The sequence below is a fragment of the Camponotus floridanus genome, unplaced genomic scaffold (genome assembly GCF_003227725.1).
Source record: "Camponotus floridanus strain SB8 unplaced genomic scaffold, Cflo_v7.5 scaffold28, whole genome shotgun sequence".
In the NCBI taxonomy this organism is placed as follows: Eukaryota; Metazoa; Arthropoda; class Insecta; order Hymenoptera; family Formicidae; genus Camponotus; species Camponotus floridanus.
In genome coordinates, this window is record NW_020229414.1 from 265,416 (window position 1) to 289,194 (window position 23,779).

A 23,779-nucleotide genomic window follows, 5' to 3' on the forward strand; every position below is an offset into this window, starting at 1 on the left:
TCATTAAAAAATATTACATTTTTTCATCATTATTGCTGCTCGAGAAAAATTTACAGAACTTATTAAAAAATTTGTAACATACATTTGTAAATTGTATACAATTGCATTAATTAATAGAAACAATTTGCGAAGGATATAAATTTATAACTATCTTTCATATCGACCGACATTTTATTGTCGGCTGAACCGGTCAACACTTGAGATAATCTCTCTCAAAAAAACGTATCAAATTGAACGAGCGACCAAATTGAACAAGAAATATTTAATGTCATAATCGACAGCGACTAGTTTTAATGTAAAACCAGGCGAACCATTGTCCAAGCGACAGAAAAATTGGGACACGAAGACCTTATGTCTCATTATGACAGTTGTCCTTCGCGAAATGTTCTCTATTTCAGAGTTTCTGGTTTTATGCCGCGCCAAGTTTCCCTCTTCGGACTTTCCTCTTTCGTGACATGTTGTGTATCAAGATCTCAAGTATATAATTGGAATATAAATCATGCGACGAGTTTTCAGATCAACAAGCAAAATGGAAAATAAATATCTTGCGCGATAATTGTAATGAAGACAGCAAAAGAAAGAGAAAGGAGAATAATCATTGAGATATCTGCTAACTAGTTCGTTTTTTCCTTGGACAGATATCCTTGCTTTTTCATTTTGCATAATTTTATTTTTTTTTAAATACATAAATTATATAAAAATATTGTGGACTAAATAATTGTTATTTTTTTTAACAATTAAAATAAAATTCTTTATACGACATCCGACATTGATATTACAAGTAACCGATAGCTTTCTAACACACACAATCCTGACATTTCATATAATTAAACAAATCAATATTCGCAAAGAAAGATTCTTACTTGGTCAAACGATTATTTAAAGATCCAGCTTTTTCCTTAATGAAAATAACATGAAGCAAACACCACAAACTCTGTCGTAAAATTTATCCAAGTGTGTCTCTCCACAACGAGACAGGAATATAGAAATTTAAACCGCAAAGCCATAAGTTTTTCGACTCTCAGCGATAGACCGGCAGATTTTTGATCAAAGCGGATGTTTAAAGCGACACTTCATGTGTCACTCTCTATCATCGTAAAACGCGAATGTCCACGTTGTTTAAATGAAATTGATTTGCGAAATTCATTGCAATATGAATTGCTTAATGGACGGCAATTCAAACAATAAAATATCACATCATTATGCAGCGTATTTGCGATCAACAAGTATAACATATATCGTAATAAAATTATTTACAGCAGGTTCTAAAGTGTGTGTTCTAAAGCGTTTATTTATATCTTTAGATTTCACTTTAATGATAAGTTTTATAGAGGAATAAAATGTTAATGCGATTGTATACATGTATTGAATGGAAAATTTTTTACCAGAATTAAAAGAGAAAATATGCCGGAAGAAAGAGAAAATATCTGCATTTTTCATCATCTTCGATTTTTTTATGTTGCTAGATTTTTATGAATTTTATATATCGTATTAAGTTACCTCATATAAAATAAAGTTAAACAAAAATTATCTAAAACTAAACAACAAATAAATTGCTTGTTCATAATTTATGATTACACAAAAATTATAAATATGTTATTTTTATGAAGCTAATAAAAAACTAATAATATGCTTATTTTAAATATAATGAAAATAAGAATTAATGATTGAGACGTGTCAAGTTGAATTATTATCTGCATATTATTAACGTCTAGCAACATTGAAAAACAATATGATATGATGCGGGAGGGAAAGGATAAAGACAGAAAGAAAGTGAAGGTACAAAAAAAGTCTGTGATCTAAGAGATAGGCAACAACCACGTTACGTTCATTCATCCCCACATTACGCAAGCGTATACTCAGTAATTAATCCATCCGAGTATGCACTTTCCCTATTTTGACACGCTAGCACGGCTTACCATCGTTCTTTCTCCGTCATGATAAACATCCGTAAGATGGTCAATTTGCTTTTTGTAAGCAACAAAAACTCTATACCAGCAGCCACGATATTGGTTCTAAATGCATGCCATATAAGTACTTTGTATCCGAGAAATTATACGTAGTATTATCGTTACATAAAGACGTTCTCGAGCTGCACCAAACATATTGAGAGGAAAAAGAACTATTAACTATTGACTTTCCTTTATTCGAGGAAATAGAATGGAAAATACTTGAACTTGTTGACACTTGTTTCGTTTCAAATGGTAATTAAATTATTATGCAGAGAAATGCAGTACCAAAGAAAAGTTTTCCTGGTTGCGACCGTCATCTTGTATACATTATGTTGCATATCGTCATCATAGGAGCTTCTACTGTCAAATATCTTGAAGAAATAATCGATATTCTTTCCTTGTGAGAAAAGACGGAAAGAAAAGCAAGTCAAGCTGCGACTAGACCGCGCGCAGAAATGCAACATCAGAAAAGCTCTCCTTGAGAACCTCACGGCTTCATGCCGCACCAGGCATCTCGTAATAACCGACCGCGGATGAGGTTCCACGATTTCAACCTCGGTTTTATCCCGTTATGTAAAACGCCCGCATAAGAGGCGTCTCGCATCCGACACGCTCTCCCGCGCATCATATCGAGCGGCTCCATAAATCGGATATCGACGGGTGGATTTTTATTAACTTACCTTGCCGGAAGCGGGCGAGCCCGACGTCGGGCTCAAGCCCTGTTGCAGATGATACATCTGGGGGGTGAGCATAGACGGTGGTGCACCAAGGCTACCCGGGGCGACAGCCACGCTCGTCATGGTCATTTCCCGCGACGGCCGCAGACCTCAGTGTCTTCGTAGCACCAGCAGTCCGCGCCCTTCTGCTCGTCGCGCAATCTCGCATTCTCAGCTTCTAGCGAATCTGTAACCGATAATAGAACGATTGACTTCTTTAGATGCATCTAATGGAAATAATACACACTGTTTTGATAAAAAAAATTTTACTGTGGAAGTGTCGCACGTGTTCGAACAACGATACTCTTCTTACAGATTAATTTGAAACACTCGAACAAAATTTCTTCAATAAGAAATTGTAACTTCAATGTAAGGCAAAATAAATAAAATAAATTTTAAATGTGTATCATGGTCTTATAATATTTTTATATTTTTATAAAAGATCTTTATAAAAACTTTTGATATATAATTAATATCAATTTTTTCCTGATGTTTATTTTAGGAAATATAGTTTTGAGATAAAATAGAAATTGTGCTCTTTATGTAATATTTAATTCGGATTTGTTTCATAAAGAGAAATTAAGCTATTTAGACATGAGAGATGCTGATACTAATGTTTTATCTCTCTAGTGAAATCTATTTCATCAACGGCGAAATGATGAGTATGGGTTCGACAGTAGCAAAACGGCAGCAATTCCTTGCATAATCACCGCGATAAATTATGTAACCTGACAATAGTACGATGCAATTTCACTTCTCTGTTAAGAGATCACGATTATGCAATTTTCGTCGTGCCAGTCGAGATATTTGACCGACGAGATATCTGATCGGCTAGATTTAGAAATCTAGAAAATGTTAAATCAAAGTTATCAAAATCACGAGCGTTGAGTAGCGACAAACATATTTCGCAGATTTTATGCCTATTTAAGCGTCATGTAATATTTTTCAATAATTCATTTATTATTTCGACAGTATAATCAATATGTTTTCATCAAATCAGAGATTCGTGACATAATATTTCGTTCGCGAATTTATATCTTTATTTAATTGATACAATTACCACTTATCTTATATTTTGCTATTGTATATTAATTTTGAACTTCTATTTCTATTATAATTATAATTTTATTTTAATTTTATTTTGTAATATAAACGTTTAAATAATATTTTAATAACATTGAGTGCATCAATCAGAAGGAATCAATACGTAATGACTTTAATGCAAATCACAAAATTTGAAAGCCGGATATAAAATATAAATTCAGTTTCAATTATATAATATAACATCAAATTAAAATTCAGCATTTATATAAAAAAGAATTATTGTGTAAGCGACGTATAATTTTGAATCTCGTTAGCTCCATTATTATTCTATCCGATAACTTTCGTCAATCACCTAAGATCTCTCTCCATTTAAAAACGTAAGAAAACATAGAAAAAAACAAATCTATCAATTAAATAAAGAATTTTATAAATAATGTATTTAACTAATTATATATATTAATTTCACATTCACATATGGAGATTATTTTGTCATGTTGATTTAAAGAGATATTCAATATGCAGATTAAATACATGTTTTAAATATAAGAAGACACGGATCTCACTGAACATACGTGCTTTTGTCATTAGACGAAGTAAAATTAGATAGATGCATCACTATTAGATGCACCGAATATTTCTCAGCTAACGTCTGTGTCTAACAGTCGATGCAAACGAGTCCCACAAATTAATTCCATGATGAGGGAACGCGATGTACGAGTGACTGGGTAGCAGTTAATTAACAGAGCGAGAGACTATCTAATAAATAGAACAGATAACCGTTCGAAAAAAAAAAGAAATGAACACGAGTGCGAACATCTAACGATGAATTGTATTATAATGCACGCTACCGTTTTAGCGGTAAAGTTACATCCTTTCTAGACGACGAAATTATAATCTTTCATTCATTCTTTTACTTATTTAAACAAATAAAAATTCATCAAGATTTATCTCTTCTATTAGAATCACAACATATTAATTGTTTTTGATTAATTACTTCTTTTTTTACTTGTTTTTCATTTATATTAACCTGAATGAAAATTTCAATTTTATATATGGCTTGATTTTTATGGGATTAATTAGAGGAATTCATAAATTATCTCATAAATTAATCTCCTAATAAATATCTCGCTCGAATTACTGTCGTATGCGCGAGGAAAAATAAAAAACGTCAAATAAAGACGTCTACAATGAAGCTATCGATCGAACCGACGCATTACAGTCGTGCAGTGCATTCCTGAGATTCTTCCTCATCGATGTACCATCACCGATCGTTCATAATACATGAGCAAGCACATGCCGGGTAATAACTGAGACAAGAACCGACTAAAACTATTTTTGCACGAGATCACAGAAAGAAACAACTGTTAGTGATCCATTAAGATTATATTAAAAGAAATGCAATGCGAATCACGCCAAACTGCATCGATTTATCACATAATACATTTTATATAACAATTGTAAATCCCTTCTCTTGAATTTTCTATCGTAAACGTCAAACGCGAAATTTAAGACTAATAAATTAGATTAAACTAGACTCATTAATTCCTTATCGATCGTGTAGTAAAATCTGATCATAATTAATAGCATAGTTATACATAATTATACATAGCTTTATACCCGTAATTAAAATTAAATGAAGCAATTTTTCATGAAACTATTTACAAGTTAAAGATTAGCATGAAATTGAAAATACATCGATACATCAAAAAAGTCTATGATGCTATTAAACTGTCTTTTGTTAGTGTATAATAATTAAGTTTTTTTATTTTTCTAATATTCTTTTTGAATTTCAATATAAGGCGTATAATATTTACGTATACGGACACACATTATTTAAGAGGCATGAATGCGAATCGAGTTTCATGAATTGCAAAACTAGGAGCGAACAAAGAGGAGCAGCGTCGACTCCGTAACAGGGAGTGTACGACTCGCCGAAAGACAATGATCAGGCATTCGCTTTCGTAATGATACGGTACGTCTACGATCTAAGCAACGAAAGAAAGAAAGAAAGAGAAAGAAAGAAATAGCCGTAGGGGAAATGAATGTTGCAAAACGAACTAAATAACATCGGCCTATCATCATAACTTTAAAATCGACAACGATATTCTCTGTCTCTCTTTTCTGGTCTTGCTCTTCTTTTTTGTCTACGAAAAACAGTTTGTAGTCTATAATTATGCGTTGCAAAGACAAACTAAAAGAAAATAATGACTCGACAGAGATAGAATGTATGATGACAGAATTCGAATTCAAAGTGTCTTTTTCTTATTCGAAAATTTTTAAATTACTCTGATCACACAAGCTATATAATATTAAAAATTAAAGAAAATGATTAAGATTTAATATTTTACTTAATTACAAGCAGATTCCATTTTAACACAAATGAATCGATATTTAATATTCAAAATATTAAGAAAAATTAGAGAAAATTGCGAAGGAAACGATATAAATGTTATTATGCTCTCGATAAAAACAAACTGACATGACACTCCTTGAAAAATCAACGAGAAAATGAAAGTAATAGCGAAACATCTCCTGCGTGTATATTTGGATGGATAATGACATTGAGAGCATACAAGTAACCAGCGACAGGATGGCGATGGCGATGATGATGATCATGATGATGATGATGTTGATGATGATGATGTAATCCACCATAAAACCGAAAGACCGCGCATTTCCTCGATCGTGTAAGTTACGAGCCAAAGCACATGTATTCGCATCGGCTCGTTATGTGCACAGTTCGTTGTACATCGTCGATAAATCGCCACGGTGAAAAGTAATAGCCGCGGAAATCGCGCATAACGGACAATTATGTCGTTACCATAGTAGTACAGCAATAAGCATCGCGCAGGTTTACCCGAAACTTTGAATAAATCGACGCCATGCGATTTCTTGCGATGCACGCTGCACGAGCTTATGTAATGAAGTCATTTTCAGATTCTTAAGTCGAATTCGTAATCGAATTTTAAATGCATGTTTAACGAATTTCGAGGCAATAAACTGAAGCAGAATAGATAGCTTCTAGAAATTTAGAAAGTGAAAGAGATCGCCCAAGAGAAACATGTAAATTTTAATATTAATTTGAAATTGAATTTTGAACTTAATATATTATTCACCAGTAAAATCTTTATCCTGTTAATAATAATAAGAAATATGCAAAATCAGAGTAGCCTAGAATTATATATATTTTTTTATGCCGTTACGTGTAACACCGTTACATTTACATAATCATAGAGATTTTTGCCGAATATAAAAAATTGTACACGATCGTCGTGTAAACTCTCAGATAATGCTTTATTATATGAGCATCTTCCAACCTTATCATATGTCATTAATTACGTCCTTCAACGAACTAATCGTCGACATAAATTGTATAGTGGGATAAAAATACATCAACCTTTCACCTAATGATATATCAGCTTATATATGTAATTTGCCATGTGTCACACATAATTTAAAATATTGAAAGAAATAATCATTTGTCGTTTATGTTGAAATTATAATAAAAAATCATAATGCATAATTGAGAATTATATAATCGCCAATTATTTACTATGTTCATTAAAATAAAAGAAAGAAATAAGTTATTATGCAAAATGATATCACTTTTATTATTACAGAATATAATAATAATAATATTAATAATAATAATAATAATAATAATAATAATTATTATTATTATTATTATTATATTATTATTATTACTTTTAGAGAAAATTAAAGAAACAATGATATCTCGTCCTTCGCTACTTTCCACGAGAAAAACCTGCAAGTTACGAAAGTCTAATCAAAATCTCTATACGACTCATCTTCCGGAAGATACGCGTGAGACGCGGCATACCGTTAATGTAGGTTAACACACCTCTCGAAGGACGTGAGTGCATACTCCGAGTACTGTTAATCCGCGCCGACTGGGTCTCATCATCATGCAGCGTTGTGGCGTTCAATGATTTTTGCTTAAGCAATGTCGCGTCGTGCATTTTAAGACGCAACCAGTATTCAAGATGCGAATATTTATATGTGCGTGTAGTAACATATAACTAAAGAACTATAAACCTATATTGAAAGCGGATCAATCTCTACCATATTGAATGTATTATTGATTAAACAACAGTACGATATTTAAATTTAATGTTGTCTAAACTATAAAATATATGAATTCAATTCTAATATAACATAAAGAATTAAAATAATTATATTTATTATTATATATATAAAACAAAACTTTTTGTAATCTTTGTATGCATTTAACTCGCGTATAAATTCAATTGATATATTTATTTGATCTAATTAAACATGAAATATGAATGATTCTGAAATATCAATGACAAATTCGGAAATGTGCTAAATATAAAATAAGCAAAAAATTATATAAACCAAATAATAATATTTTTGTAAAATAATTGTTCATCTTATTAAGTCGAAAATTCGATAAATCCAAAAATGTGTTTAAACAGAGTTTTGCACTATTTTAATTTAACTTTATAATTATAATTTATTATATATTTAAAAAATTACATCTTATTAATATAATATGATTGACACAGACATAAATTTCTAAAATGAGATTGATTGAGGTAATTGTGACAGTGGGGCGAATGTGAAATCGTAATATTCTCTAGTGATAAAATTAAGTAATTATCCTATAGTAATATTATCGAATTAATAGTCCTCAATTTTATGAATTTTTAGTAATAAGCGAAGCATAAAAAAAACATTGTAGATTTTATTTCATAAATCTTATCTCAATATTTGTAAAATATATAAATGTTTGCATAAATAAATAGATAATAGAAAACAACCATTGCTTCTCTTATTTACTTTAATGACAATGCATACTCTTTGAAATTCTAGACTAAATACATATTGCGTGTATAACATTTCTCTCAATTTATAGAATGTTATTTCAATATAAAACACAATATTTATATGTAGAGTGACATATTTTAAGAAATAGAATATCAAGAAGTATCGGGCGTGACAAAGCGAATCGGAAAGATGAAAGCCAACGCAAATGCCGAGACACATTAACTTTCCCATGGTCAACGACCGCTGAATGACGTCCAGTATGGCTAACTTATTATCGAATAGAAAATTCAAGATCGCGCAAATTCTCTTATTCAATAATCGATTGACCGACGTCATCAGAAAGCCAATGTACCTTAACATATGTTAAAGTTTTGTTTTCACGAATGCCGATCGCGGATGATCCTGATACAGGTGATGATTTGGCCGAATCGATAACGGTTCTCGAGAGAAACGGTTATTGATCGCGAGATCGGCAACGGAGGGAAGAAGAAGCCCGAGAGACAACGCTCTCGTCAGGTTCGTCGAAAGCTGGTACCGGAGATCGCCTTCCACGAGAAGTCCTCGAGAAGACGATCCCGAAGACGATCTCCGGGGCGGAGTGACGCGAAGCGTGAAATTACCCCGATCGGCACGCGTACATCGAGCGACAAGAACGCGAATAATGGTCTTGTCTTCTCTCTCTCTGTCTCTCTTTCTCTCTTTTATCGGATCGCCGCAGATTTATCTCGCTCGAGAGTCGCGCCTCGATGCTCACCGCGACGAAGATATTGCAGCACAGCATCCGTTGCCAGTCGATGATCTTCGCAACGACGCGTAACTCCGGTCAACATTAGGAAGGAAATTTGGAAAGCGAGAAGTCAGCACTTTTGTTATCTCCCTTGACATATAAAATCAATTTCGCACGCACGTAAGTTTCTTAAGATTGTGTATAGTATATATTTAGATTTCTCCACGTAATTACTATCACAGCTTGAATCAAACTTTTTCACAAGCATAGACAGAAAAAGATTTCTCCTTCTCCCTCTCTATAATATTATATAAATATTATTATTACATTATTATATGTATTATTAAATATTATAATTACTCCATAATATGAGAAATATAATTAAAAATCTGAATAATCATAAAAGCAAGTAAAAAAAATTCCAACTTCATTATCCGATGATGGAATTGTGAAATAATAATTGTATCCGCGCGCGACAGTAATAATGAATTTGCGACACTAAGAATGAAATTTAAAAAATTTATCAAAGATAAAATATTACCGTAACAACGCTTACGGCAACATTTACCGTAACAAATGACGGTACAGCGATAAGTCGACGAGATGCGAGATTTACAAAGTGAGACATGAGTGCAACATGAATGCCGCGCGATTCTTGTTTCGAAAAGGTGGTTGGGAAAGCCTGAATCCTGATAAAATACGATGAAACGCGATATCGCGGATCTACCCTCCGACAAGTCGGCGCGACCGCTCAATTGAGACGGTGTCAGTTGCGAAAGGCGCGAGAGAGCGGCGTAAATGAAAATAATGCACCGCGGAATAGGATGAATGGACGATAAATATAACATGTTACTTCTCGCGCGACGCGAAGAGGGTAAAAAGAAATCGTAGAGCGACGGAGGCGGGAATCTCTGGAGCCCCCGAAGCGTGAAATTGCCACGTATCGGCACGCGTTACAATACGTGCGGAACAAGTGACCGGCGGAAAGATCTGACGGCAAGAGAGATCTCTCCAGCCAGAGTCGACAGCTCTCGGTTTCTGGTATTCGAAAACTTTACAAGCGCTTTTATCTCCACATTAGCAATAAAATAGTAGGATAAAATTTTGGTATTTAAAAAAATTTTTTAAATAATCATCAGAAAAAAATCAGAAGATTTCTGTAAACACTTTTTATTTATCTTGCGTATTTTATTTAATTTTGTTTATTGGACACTATCTTATTTTATTTATTTTGTTTACTCTTTTTCTCTTTTTTTGTCTATCGGTTTTTATATTTTACAATTAAATACCACAGTTTTTAATGAAAAATCGGATGCTGAGTAAAATGAGAATTGCGAAAGGCAAGAGAATAGATTTCTAATGAAAAATGCTGAGCAATGAAACAGGATTATGATAATAAGAGGGGACAAACGGGAGGTGAGCAACTTCCGCGTCGAACAAGGACGTTCATCAGGAGAAGAAACGCGGATTCTTCGAGTTGTCTGCTATCACTCGTTGACGGAGCGCGGAAGTGAGAGAGGAGCAGAGAAGGATTTATTTGCCGAGTCCGCTGCGGTCGCGAAAATATAGCGAATTACGCGTTATAATTACGGGCGCTGATTGCATTTCTGATTGACCACCGCATTGAGCGCGCCGCGAATCTCCTAACGTCATAATACAAACGATTATCCTGCCGGGCGTGCGCTATTAGAGTGATGGATGAGCAATTTGTTGTTGTATAACGAAACTAATTTTTAAGAAAAAATTAGGTAATCATCAATTAAGCTTCTCTATCTGTCTGAAAATATTGTAAAATTAAAATATCTTATTCCAGACAATTTAATTAATTATTATTGTTTAGTATTAATGTTTATTCTTCATAATTTATTTTTTATATTTGTAATTTTTTATAACTTCAATCAATTGTATGTGTGTAAAATAAAATATAAAATACAGTGCTACAAAAATATAAATATTATTATAAATAATAAATATAAATAATAAATATTATTATATATATATAGTCGTACAGTTTTATAATATTTATATTTATATTTCTTGAGTCATCGTTATTGATTTAATTAAAAAAATTAATGGCTTAATTGGAACGCGTAATTCAAAATGATACTAATCATAATAATTAATAGGTAGGAAGTTGCTGCAGGAGATCTCAATATCATACATAACGGGAAGATTTTACTACTGACCTAGTAATAGTTCGTTGGATGATAGGAAAGGAAAATCGAGCAAAACGAACGGCCATGAATTCCGACGCAAGTAGGTTAGACGCAGGGGAACAAGGACCGGATACACAAAGCAAGATGAACGGGACGCAAAAATGAAATGAAATTTTATAGCGTCTTGCGTGGACCAGTCCGAGCCTCACCACGCTGACCTACTTACGACTCTATCATGGATCTTGGATCACTTTCATACCGAACCAATCCAACCAATCAGTAACTCGTCTCGGATCCTAGGTCAGTGAGTGTTCCTGACGATTTTTTTCTAATATATTAAAATTTCAATGTTCTTTACATATTCAGAATTAAATGTTAATAAAATTAAATTTTATCTTATTTAAATTTTATTTTATTTAATTTAATTTTATTTAAATTTATTTTATAAATTTCATTTGAGCCAAATTTCTAATTATTAAGTTTGATTTCTTGTTTTATATTTATTTTAATGCAATTCAATTTAATTATGATAAGAATAAGATGTATCCCTGGAATGATTAACAGCAAAAACTTACATAAAAATAAAAGACAAAATTTCTGTTGTATTATGATTAAAAATTTGAATGGACATTTCTGTTCGATTTCAATTCGATTTCACTCCGACAAGGATACATTTCTAGATCTCGCAAAGATGCAGCGAACAACTTGTGTTACAGCTCAAGTATTTGAAACAATCAAAGATCCAGAAACAATCAGCGGACGATAACCCTGATGATCCAGGAAATGTCCGTCCCGATGCAACCTCCGACACGATTTCACCGTTTTCGCTACGTTAACCAACTTGAGAAGCATATTGAAGCGAAACATTCTTGAGACACAAGTATAACAATCTTCAACAAGATATACTCTCTCTATCGTGACTATCATAAATATGTGTTATATTCTCGGATTAAATATTATTAATATTACTTATGCTTGAAAATGACGCGCTAAGCTTTTCTTATCATTAATCACGTAAAATAGCATCATTAATAACCGATGCATCGTTGCGTAACGACAATACCGTTATATCAAGATACTTGAGATAATATTCGCAGCGTACACACAATCCTATACCGTGTATTTTTCCGACTCATTATGTCCAATGTAAAATTATCCATCAAAAGTCATTTGTATACCGCATTTATATGTCGTATATACTTTGAGATTCCCGCATTCTTCACTACTGTTGAATACGATCACCTGATTATGTCTTACTTTTGTTCCATATAGCAAATGTGTATAACGTTACGTCCGCTGAGAGAAGACGACCGCATTTAACGTTAAACACCGGAAACGAATACGGCCTTAATGTGAGTACGGTGAGTACGTTGGACACAGTCCTGTTACTAGAGTATCCATACCATGTGAGGTCGCATGAACGTGAATAAAAATTAGGATGCGTTAATAACGTTTCCTCGACACGGGTTCCTTTCCGAGAAGAGCCGGTCGTCGCGTTTATGTCCCGCTCGAGAGAGAATATAGTTTATAGGCCGTACATTATGCGTACATGTATTACGTATATATGTACTTATGTTATGTGCGCGAATGCTAGTCGTTGTTAAGCGTACGCGAGACTAAACTGAATAAAATACAATTTACTGCACGTTGGTGATGTACCGCCAGCGTGAATAATTACTCCGGCAACCGCGACGACCGTAGGTCGGTTAGCGGAATATCATTTGCTGAAATTAATCTACCGCTAATGACCGGTTACGACAATGCGCAAGGTCACTCATAATTAACCTTTTCGATATCATCGTGTTGCAAAAATTTTGTAAGATCTTCATATAAATTTCGCACACGTTTATATTTTTGTTTCTCGTATATACTATAAAAATGTAATCTAAGCTTTGTTTGTTGTCTCTTTTTATTTTCCATAAGAGACATATGTATCTCGATGATATCGAAACGATTAAAATAAAAAAAATAAGTAATTTATAATCCTCTGTTTTATTTTATAAAAATAGAGGAAAAATAAATAATAATATAATTAATATAATTAAATAAAATTAAATAAAATAAATAATTAAACAAAATAAATAATATAATTTATCTTCTGTGTTTTAAAGTAACATATTATACCGGAAATTTAAATTTTATCCTTCACATGTTTAATTTTTTCATTATATTTCAGGATATAATAATTTATCACTAATGAATGCTAATGACTTTTTTAAAGGTTAATTTCTGCACAAAGTTACGCATATAAACCGAACAAAATTTGACACACATTTCCGGCGAAATCGCCGAACCAGATCCTTGCTACCTTCCAGATAGATTCTTGTTTCATTCTCGTCAAGGCTGAATTAATTAGTGACCAAGCTCCATTCCACGATTGGTTCCTCTAACGAGCCTCTTATTACGAGAAAATTCAAAGGCCTTATTTGGCGCGTGTTTATATCATACGGCGACGCGTAGCGATCGGTCTTGCTCGAGTGACCGCTTTATGGTGAGGAAGTTCGTGGGTTTCATTTAGCTCGTATTTACCATACACGCGGCACAACTTTGCTCTTTCATCGCTGCTTTTACCTTTTCTCGCGACGTCAGGCAAAGAAACGAACGAACGAGTTTCCTCGCTCATGAAACTCATGAAACTCGAACCGTTCTCGCATGTGTCTGAAAGTCCGATGTCGGATATCTCAGGTGTCTTCGCGTCATCCTTGTGACATTAGAATAATTAAACTTCTCGATATACCAGGAACATGTCTCTTTGCTCGAGATGTTCTCGCATGCTTTCGCGAATTTTTAAAATTTTTTCTAATTTATTTTTTTAATTTCATTTCACGTATTAAAACTTTAATTCTTCAAACTACAAATAATATACTTTCATTAATGTATCTATTCTTTCGTATTTCGCTATTATAACTCATTTCAACCTAAAATAAAATATTTTTTCATAATAAGGAATTTAGAAAATGCAATTATCTCAGCTCTTTTCTTTTTCTATCGTCGTAAAACCACTCGAAAAAACACGCAATCGCCCTGCATCGCACCCAGGTGTAGTCCGGCCACTATACACAATGTAGGTAGACGGCTTTCCTCGCTTCATGAAAGTGGCCCCTCTTCGGCAATTTGTTATGTACGGTACGCGTAAAACATTCCTTGTAAGAAGCCTCAAAGTCCCTTTCGTCCTTCTCTTCACTATCTTTCGGTCCCCCTCTTTCTTTCAACCATCTTTCTTTATTCACCTTTGTGACTCTTGACTTCGGATCATCAAAGATCTTTTCATAACACTTTCATAGGATCATGCATGAGGCTTCTACAAGTACGTTCATTAAATATATTCGATACATCGACATATTTAACGATTATTTTTGAAATTGATGTTGCGTAAATAAAAGAATTAATATTAATTAATAAAATTCTTTAACTCAACTTTGATATAATTTATATATATATTCTTAACTTATAAAAAATAAAATTCTTTGCAAATATTTTTATGATCCATGATTCTCTCAAAATGAGTTTTATTGATGTAGAAATATAACGTTATAATCGTCGACGTTCGAATTAAAAAAAAAGAAGTCAAATAATTCGAAAGTATTTTCTCTCGTCGATAATAGTGAAGTGATAGTATCCTCTCACAGGCTCAAGAATGCGTTCAGTGAGCGGGACACCTATCTTGAAAGAAGCGGCGACAGTGCATAAATGCCACGCAAACGGATCGAGTCTCGACTCGATCGTACCCGCTGGCTGGCGGTGAGGCGATGATGACTGGATCTGCACGATACGAGATCGGTGTCGAGATCGAAGGAACGCCGCGCCGCGTGCGTGCATTCGCATTAATGCCATGCAAACACCATGCAAATTACTACGGAATCTCTTTTTCGATAGCCGCATCCGCGCACGATCTCGTCTCTATTCTAAGCCTTACATTCGCGTGGAATGCCGACGATATCGACGTCTAGCCTCTAACCCACACACGCCATCACCGACACAAAAATTCGAATTAATCTCCTTAAAGTGCAAAAATTTCGAATAAAAAAATTTCATTTAAAAAACGAAATTATTAAATAATATAATAATAAATAATTTAAATTATTAAAATAATAATAAATAAATAAAATTATTAAATAAAATAATAATAAATAATTAAAATTATTAAATAAAATAATAATAATAAATAGATCTATTAAAAAGACTATTTTAATAAATTTATATTTAAATCATATAATTGTTGGTAATGATTCTAAATAAAACAAATTACAATGTTTAAATTCTTTAGACTAGATAATTATTTAGACTAGATAATGATTTTATTCTAAGAGTAACATACTAAACATTGATTCGCCTAAATGGCCTTTTTACGCTCGAGATGCGAGGATATCTACGTTTCGTGATATTCTTTGTGAAAGTAAAACTATTCGAGATTATCCTGGTAAATCGACCGCTTTGGCCGCGTCTTCGTTTCATACCGGTGATCCGCGTTTTTTCACGACCCAGTTAGCTATCGGTTATGGTTTCGAATCAATTAATTATTGCGTGTCCAAAGAAACGTATCGTCGTCACGCTCTCGCGTCGACGCCAAGCGTAGTGTCTTGACAAGCGAATCGAGGGCCGGTTTCGATAGGAATTTAATCGTGAGTATCAATCGTAGCATCATCAACACATATTGCATAAAATGACACCTGCTCTGGTGGTATTCGTAATACTGAGTCACATAATTTATAAATACAGTATTCTGACACCGAAGATAATTTATTATACAATAGTATGCTATGACAATGTCATTTTCACTTATGCAATTCTCTCGAGAATAATTGGAATAATTTATACCTGTACATATATTACGATCAAGAAAGGATAATTAATTATATTATATTATTTCGCGAATTGGAGATAAAATAAATGCTACTCTAAAAATGTTATTGTGCATTCAATATTTATACGTTGAAATCCAATGTGTTGCGAAAATAATCTCGATGCAAAACAGGCGCCCACGCTCGAATAAATTATTAAAATGTGATAGCGTCAAGACACATTTCTTATTACAATAAAGTTGTTAAAATTAGATATGATTAAACAAAATAATACAGTAGATCATAAATAGAAAATATTACAATATGATAAAATATTACGATATTAATAATGTCGCAAATTTTGATCATGAAAGTATCATTATTATAAAAAATTATTATAAAAGTATATCTTTTAGAATCTAATGTAGCGCGATGAAAGTTCGAAGTATATAAACTAGCTTACCAATGTGTTACGAAAATGGCCTTGATGCGAGAGAGACACCTACACTCGAATAAAATATGAAATAGCTAAAAAAAACGATATTGTCACACAAGCGAATAGTTTTCTAATCCTCCATCGTCTGTTAAATAGCAAAAATAATAGCAATTTCTATATATATATATATATATATATATATATATATATATATCCTTTTTATTAAAATTTCGTCGCAAATAATATAAATAATATATAGAAAATATTCTACATCTACACTTACAAAGTCTAGTGAAATACGCCAATCTTAATTTAATTTATAGAAAGAAGAAAGCAAAAAGAAAAGTATGTAGAGAGATTAATCTTTCAAGCGTGGACGCCATTCTTAAGATTCTTAATTTATATATACCGTTTATCAAAATTTAGATATATATCGAGCCGTCAACTAAACGTCAATCGAGACCAAAAATATCAATGACCGTTACGTATCCGTTAATTACATGTCTTCATCGTCAATACTTTTACTTATTTTATTGACGCATCTATCGAGCACATTTTATTACACACCTGCCCGATATCGAGAAAGCATCACGGCAATTTGCTCGCGCGTCGAGATAAGAGATCTATCAAAAATAAATGATCATGATCGGGAACGTGCGCAAGCGAGTTTATAATATGCTTTCTTGAATAGGGAAGTCACTGTCCTCTCTGTTAAAGCGCCTTTCCCCTCGCTATATTGCATGGGAGCGAATGTGTGTACGTCGGCTTGTTCTTGTAACGAATCGGTGCCGCTCTCGGTAATGATCCCATCATCGTCGACCAGGTCAACGTTTACGCTCCATTCACTAAGGAAGGTCACCATATTTAAATATACCCTAAATGGATTATAATCGCGATCTGAATTTATTTTTTCGCAAAATTCCCGTTTGATTTTGTTCTTCAACGAACATCACGAAGAATGTCGATCACGTTCAAAGCAAGAAAGAGAACGGACATTTGCTTCTCTTCGCCATTCGCCTTACCTTACGGTTAATATACATACTACGTCATTCCCAGAGAGCTCCACCGATGTATATCGCATAAAGAGAAGTTTGGTCGACTCCGCGCGATAAGATATACGACATCGTAGAATGCGAAATGTTTCGACTTATATAATTATCGTTAATTATTACACGTGTCGTCTTCTAATTAACACGAGTGACGGACTATGAAAAGTTATCCGCAATCGCGCGCTTCCTCGATGTTAAAATTGCACATGTTCTATCCACACGCGTAAATAAGAATGGAGTAAAATATATAATGGATATTTAATCGTCATAGACGAGTTTATAATAAGAATATATCGTACGATAAGATTTCCCGCTTAATCATTCCGTTTAATAACATGATTTTCCACTACACAAAGATCGTCAAAGAATCGCCATTTTGAAAGGTATTGTATGGAATTAAGCAATGTTCAATCAGCCAATTAAGCTTGCCACAGAAGGTAACTCTATCACGAGAGGAAAGCAAGATCTGACAACAGCAAAACGTCGCGACGTCGTTTAATACTATTAAATTAGCCTAGAAACGAATAATAATAAATCTAGACCGGACGAATATATGAACCGTAACACTACATATAATGTACGTGTGAATTATACGTATGTGTAAAATTATATATACACTTGCGTATGAAATTAGAGAGATTTCCTGTATATTTATTCAAACTGCAATTTGAAATGTGCAATATTTAAAATATTATGTTATGACACTATAGAGAAAATACCTCTCTCTTAGAAATTTGTATGCTTCCTTCTCGTAAAAATAAATTATAAATATAATATAAATTTTAAATAAAGTAATATAAATTTTAAATAAAGAAAAAATTATAAGACAAAAAAAGAGATAAGAGGCGAAATTTTTTATATTCTACAACTTTTACATACATTGTAAAACATTATATGTACATTTGCACTTTATGTAAATCATTATCAAATCAGATTAGTTCCTGAATCTATTTTTTATACGTCTCTTAATATCTCATTTCCTCTTCCGTAATGGAAAGAAGCTATCTCCGGATTAAGGATAGGATTAAGTACACGTTTCGCGCGTACACAAGGATGTAAGCGGCACTGTGCCAGAACGCGAAGACCGACTTTTGCTACCAGTCAATTATTAAATGGGTAGCTTAGGCGTATCGTACGCAACGCTGCCTAGTAATCGGAAAACGAAGACAATGGCCGCCACGCCACACCGCGGATAAGGTTAACAGCCTTCATCGCGAGACTACACAAGTGTTTTTTACATGGCATGCACCTGCCGTACACGTGTGTGATTGAGGCACATGTGCACATGTGAAAAGAACACATTTTGTTCGATGTTAAAATGTCCGCGGCAATAATATGAAAACTCGTATAATTTTCTTAGGCTTTTACTTAGAGAAATAAATAAACATTTATTTTATTATACAAGATGTGATATCATATCGGAAATATAATTTTATCACAAAAAGATATGTAAAAAGAAAGTTATATATTTATGTTACTTTCGAGAAATGATTTCCCCAAAATTGTACAAAAAACATTCCGGATGCTAATGTCAGGTGAGAGAATTATTATATATTATATATTACATGTATTTAATTAGAATTAATGACTTTCAAACTAAGTTCCATCGTCACTTTGCCACACTAGTTGATATTATTCTATTTTCAACAGATTATTGAGACTACATGTGCTACTTGATTTACAGATTATCTTGCGACTCTCTTCAACTTGACGCATCATCGCTGCCAGGCATTAAAGTCTCTTCTTTTCTCGCGACTTAACGTTGCCGCGCGACCGGTCAGTAACGGTGACTGATGTACAGGGACAAATAATTAATTGCGAAGGTAAGAAAACGAGTTCGCCGACTTAGAAAAGCGGTAGGAGCGAAACGGACCATTTCCTTCTCCCGATAGCGAAATTCAAACCGGTCGCGCTGCCATTTTCCCCAAGTTTTTACCGGCACGATCAACGGTTTGTTCGGCACAAACGGGTCAGCCAGGTCATCTCGCTTCCTTATTCTTTTTAAGTTTACTGAAAATTCTCTCGATGATGATGAAAAGAAATATAACAATTCTAACAATAACTCTGGTCGACTTAATGACACAGAGAATTTATATGAGTATTTCGCGGCGATGAATTCGATAGCAATTCGTTAATCAAAGGAGGTGACCGGACTACGAGATTAACGGAATCTTATTTTTAGATTGAGAATAATGGTTTACAATGAAATAAAATCAACATTCAAGTCAATTTTAAATTTAAATCCGTGTAAAAAATTGCCATGTTACACTGACTTAAATTTTTAATTTGATAATCGTAAGCTGTCAAAGTATGTTATCAAACTAAATAAAAATATCTATCATATCTGTCTCTCTTTCCGATCAATTAAAAATATATTTATGTAATAAATAATTTTCGAATATTATTAATATGTCCAGTAATATCTATACATTGTCAAGATTGTCTTTCTCTACGTCTATTAATATTAACGATCCACTTATAATGTCCTCTGCACTATCTTCTCAAGTACTATTGACGTAAGGCAAACACGACATTCATAAGTCACCGCAGGTATATTGCAACGATGTAGCCTAGGCAATATTTTCTCAGAATCATCGTTCCGGTATAGCGCGTAGGCCCAAGAAGTTTGTGTGCCGCATTCCGATCTGCACCACCTAGACCGGTATTAATTACTTAAGTCGATAAGCGAGGCGACAAGCTGCGTATCGGCGACGGATGTCGCATTACGGGACTTTTCTACCGTCACGTAGCGTAGAAAGGAGTTTTGTGGGCATGTGTACGTATGTGCGTGCGTGCGTGTGTGATTGCGCCGGCATAAAAGGACATATCTGGCGATTACGTGGACGTTCGTTTAGATTAATCTCTCCGCTCGCCGCATCGAGTGAAGCGGTGCCAATAGCACGCAGCAGTTGCTGAGAAATTATCCTCGCGGATGAAGAACGAATGCCTCGCCACACATGATCTTCAAAGCAGCGAATTTTTTATGCTTGAACTGCATTCTTCGCACACTTTGACCCTTTACAGTTTTCTTTCGCGGGCCGCGCGACAAGCCTCTTAGGACATAATTCGAATCATATGTCACGCAGCTTGGAATGAATGCATTAACTGTTACTCAGCCCATAATGATTATTTAATAATTTAATGATGAAGTTAGTTTAAAAATTATTTTTTTCATGAAATGATTTTTTTATCGTAATCTAATTTTTTAGAGAAACTACCTTTTTCGAATATTAAATAAGACATATTTTAAATAAAGAATATTAAAAAAAAATATTATGTTTTCAAGTGTTATATATATAATCATTTTTAAAAAATATAAGATTAATAGAAAGAAATTAAACAAAAAATTAATAATAAAGAAATAATGAACTGTGTGTAAAATTTTTTATAAAATTTAGAATAATCGATTTTTTTAAATTCTTACTATATTTTTCATATATTTCTCTAATTATTAGAATCACATATTTATTTCTCAATGGCTTCACCTATATTTATATAGAGTTTATGGTGTTGTTAGGTTAGCATCAAACAAATATAATCGTGCGATCATCAAAGATTAGCTCATAAACGACTTTTGGTGAGTGGGTTAGTCACGAGGAGCACATTCGTCTGTTTGTTTTCCTATTGACACACTTTACAAGCGTGGCGTAATACGGCACGTCCAGGGATGCTCAATCCGATCACGCATTACTTTTCAACGGGTCACCGAATAATCCACGGTAGCGAGCTCTGAGCTTGGTATCCGTCGATTGAGTCTCTCTGATTGGCTAACGGTCGCTAACATAGTTTGCGCTGAATCGCAACACGGTCCTGTTAAACTCGAAATCGTCGCTATCTGTCATTGACTGTCATCGCGAACAAAATCAAGACGGAAAACAACAAGGACGCACTCGTCACATGTACTAATCTTATTGTATTCACAAGATGACGAAAAAGGATTTTCACACACTTGTGGAAAGGAAACTGAAAGAACAACAAACGAGACGACCTATTGTTGGCGGAATCAGCTATTGTAATTGACGCTCATTCTTTCTAGTAACACGTTGTTGCACTTCATGCCCTTCACGAGTTTTCGCATCGCGAAGTTGCGAGAGAAAATGCGTACGATATTTAATTAAAGAAGGATTAAAGAAACGTATGACTCTTATCAAAGTATAATTTATATCTGTGATTCTATTATTATTTTTCTTTATATGATATAAAAATTGATTGATGTATAAAAAATTGATGTATAAAAATTTATTAAATGTCAGACTATGTCATTTAATAAATTTCATCATAATTCATTGTTAATTTTATGATAAAATATTCTTGTATTTTATCAAGTTAGTACAAAATTATTAATACGTTCAAATTATCAGTAATATTATTAAATTGATAATTTTTTATTTAATTTTTTTTATTTAATTTTAAATCAGTTATATTCGATTTTCTTCATCTATTCTGAATAAATCTATTTTGAATAAAAATGAGATGAATAATAACACAAAAGGATGCACTTGTTTCTGCATGCTTGTCACGAATATCATTTAACGCACCAAATGCTAACTTTTAAAGTGCGTAATTATAATCAGTGCTTATTTTGTTAAATCAGAATAGGTCAGATACAGACTGTGGACACGCGGTGAAAGGATCAGGATTTCCTCCCGAGGATTTGCATACTTGCTTACACGGCCGTGTTATGCGCGCAGTTATGCACAAACTTTTTAGATTAGATAAAATGGTGAACAAGTATTTCGTAAGTTTCTAAATAAAAATAACGCTTCAACGAGCAAAATAAAGTACCAAAATTATTTAAAAGAAAAATACAAATTTATAATTGTAGAGAGAATAAATTAATTAAAAAATCGTATAAAAAATCGTTACCTCTGTATATTTTTTTTATATTACTTATATTAATATTACATTTATATCATAACTTTTTTCTACATAACTTCGCATTACGTCAAATATCATGCAAGAAATCAGATAGATTTCTCGTTAAAACTCGAAAGTAGAGAGAAAATTTTTGTTCGGTTTTTGTCCGTTCATATTACCAATCTCGCTTACTATAGTGTGGCAATTTTATAGGATTTACATACGTGAGATTCGGCGCGACATCGGCAAGAGTGTGAATTAACGAATGATATATTCGTAACCTGTTTCCATTTTCTCGGCATGCTAACGGCATGGTCGATCGTCATGAATAACGATTTACCTCTCTAGAAGAGGTGGGATATTTTCGCACGGATTTCTACCAAAGTGGCGTAATCGTTTCTTCGGACATAATCGCGCGCGTCTGAAACGATATCTATTTTCATTACATTCAAGGCTGCTCATCGTTTGCAACCGATGAACTTTGCACATTTATCATCCAACTAAAGACAGCGGAAAAGTTTCGCTTTCTGATCATTTAAACGCATTTATTTAGATTGTTATTTAAAGACGCTATCACATTTCAAATCATCATTAATTTATTGCAGATTGTATAAATTGATTACTTATAATTTTCTCCATTTTTATTTTAAGAATATCACGACAAAAAAAATTATATATATAATGAATATAAAATTTGGAATATGCATTGTATTAGCCATCAAATCTAAAAAAAAATTTCACACATTCAAAAAAACATTTTTCTTAACATGTTCACAATATAGATATTTTTTCAATTCTATTTTTCAAGATATATAAGTGTGTTCTCATCACTACATTAATGTTTTAATAGAAAACTTAATTAAAATCAATTAAATCATTATTTTGTTCTTCATCTAAATATGTATATTGAAATATAAAAAAAATTGTGAAAATCCTTCAAAGGATAAATGCGATAATACGTGTTTTACCGATGGAAAGGATTTATTATGTCAGTCATGCGTCGAGACACACTCATCGTGACTTGTTCGAGCGCCATCGAACAAGTGACCTTAACAGAATAACGTGCGCGCCCATTATTACGTGGCGAAGTGGTATATATTATCTCTGCATGTCGGGGTGCATCGTGATACAAAAGGTTACTAGGTTTTGTATTATGCAACCACGCGCGTCGTTACTCCTCCATCCCGGAACGTGATCTTCATTAAAATCAAATTTTTCAAAGGCAAAAATACCGAAAAAGTATTAAATATTT

General features: G+C 33.2%; 1 protein-coding gene across 3 annotated transcripts in view; it reads right to left on the reverse strand.

The window, feature by feature from the left end:
* Window positions 1-23,779, reverse strand: part of LOC105249147 — a 105,342-nt gene that overhangs the window by 28,082 nt on the left and 53,481 nt on the right. For all 3 annotated transcript variants that reach the window (XM_011254402.3, XM_011254401.3, XM_011254399.3), the window contains one exon: window positions 2,633-2,855. In XM_011254402.3, the coding sequence (XP_011252704.1) occupies window positions 2,633-2,758 (126 nt within the window). In that variant the 5' untranslated portion in view covers window positions 2,759-2,855. The remainder of the gene's footprint in view (window positions 1-2,632; window positions 2,856-23,779) is intronic.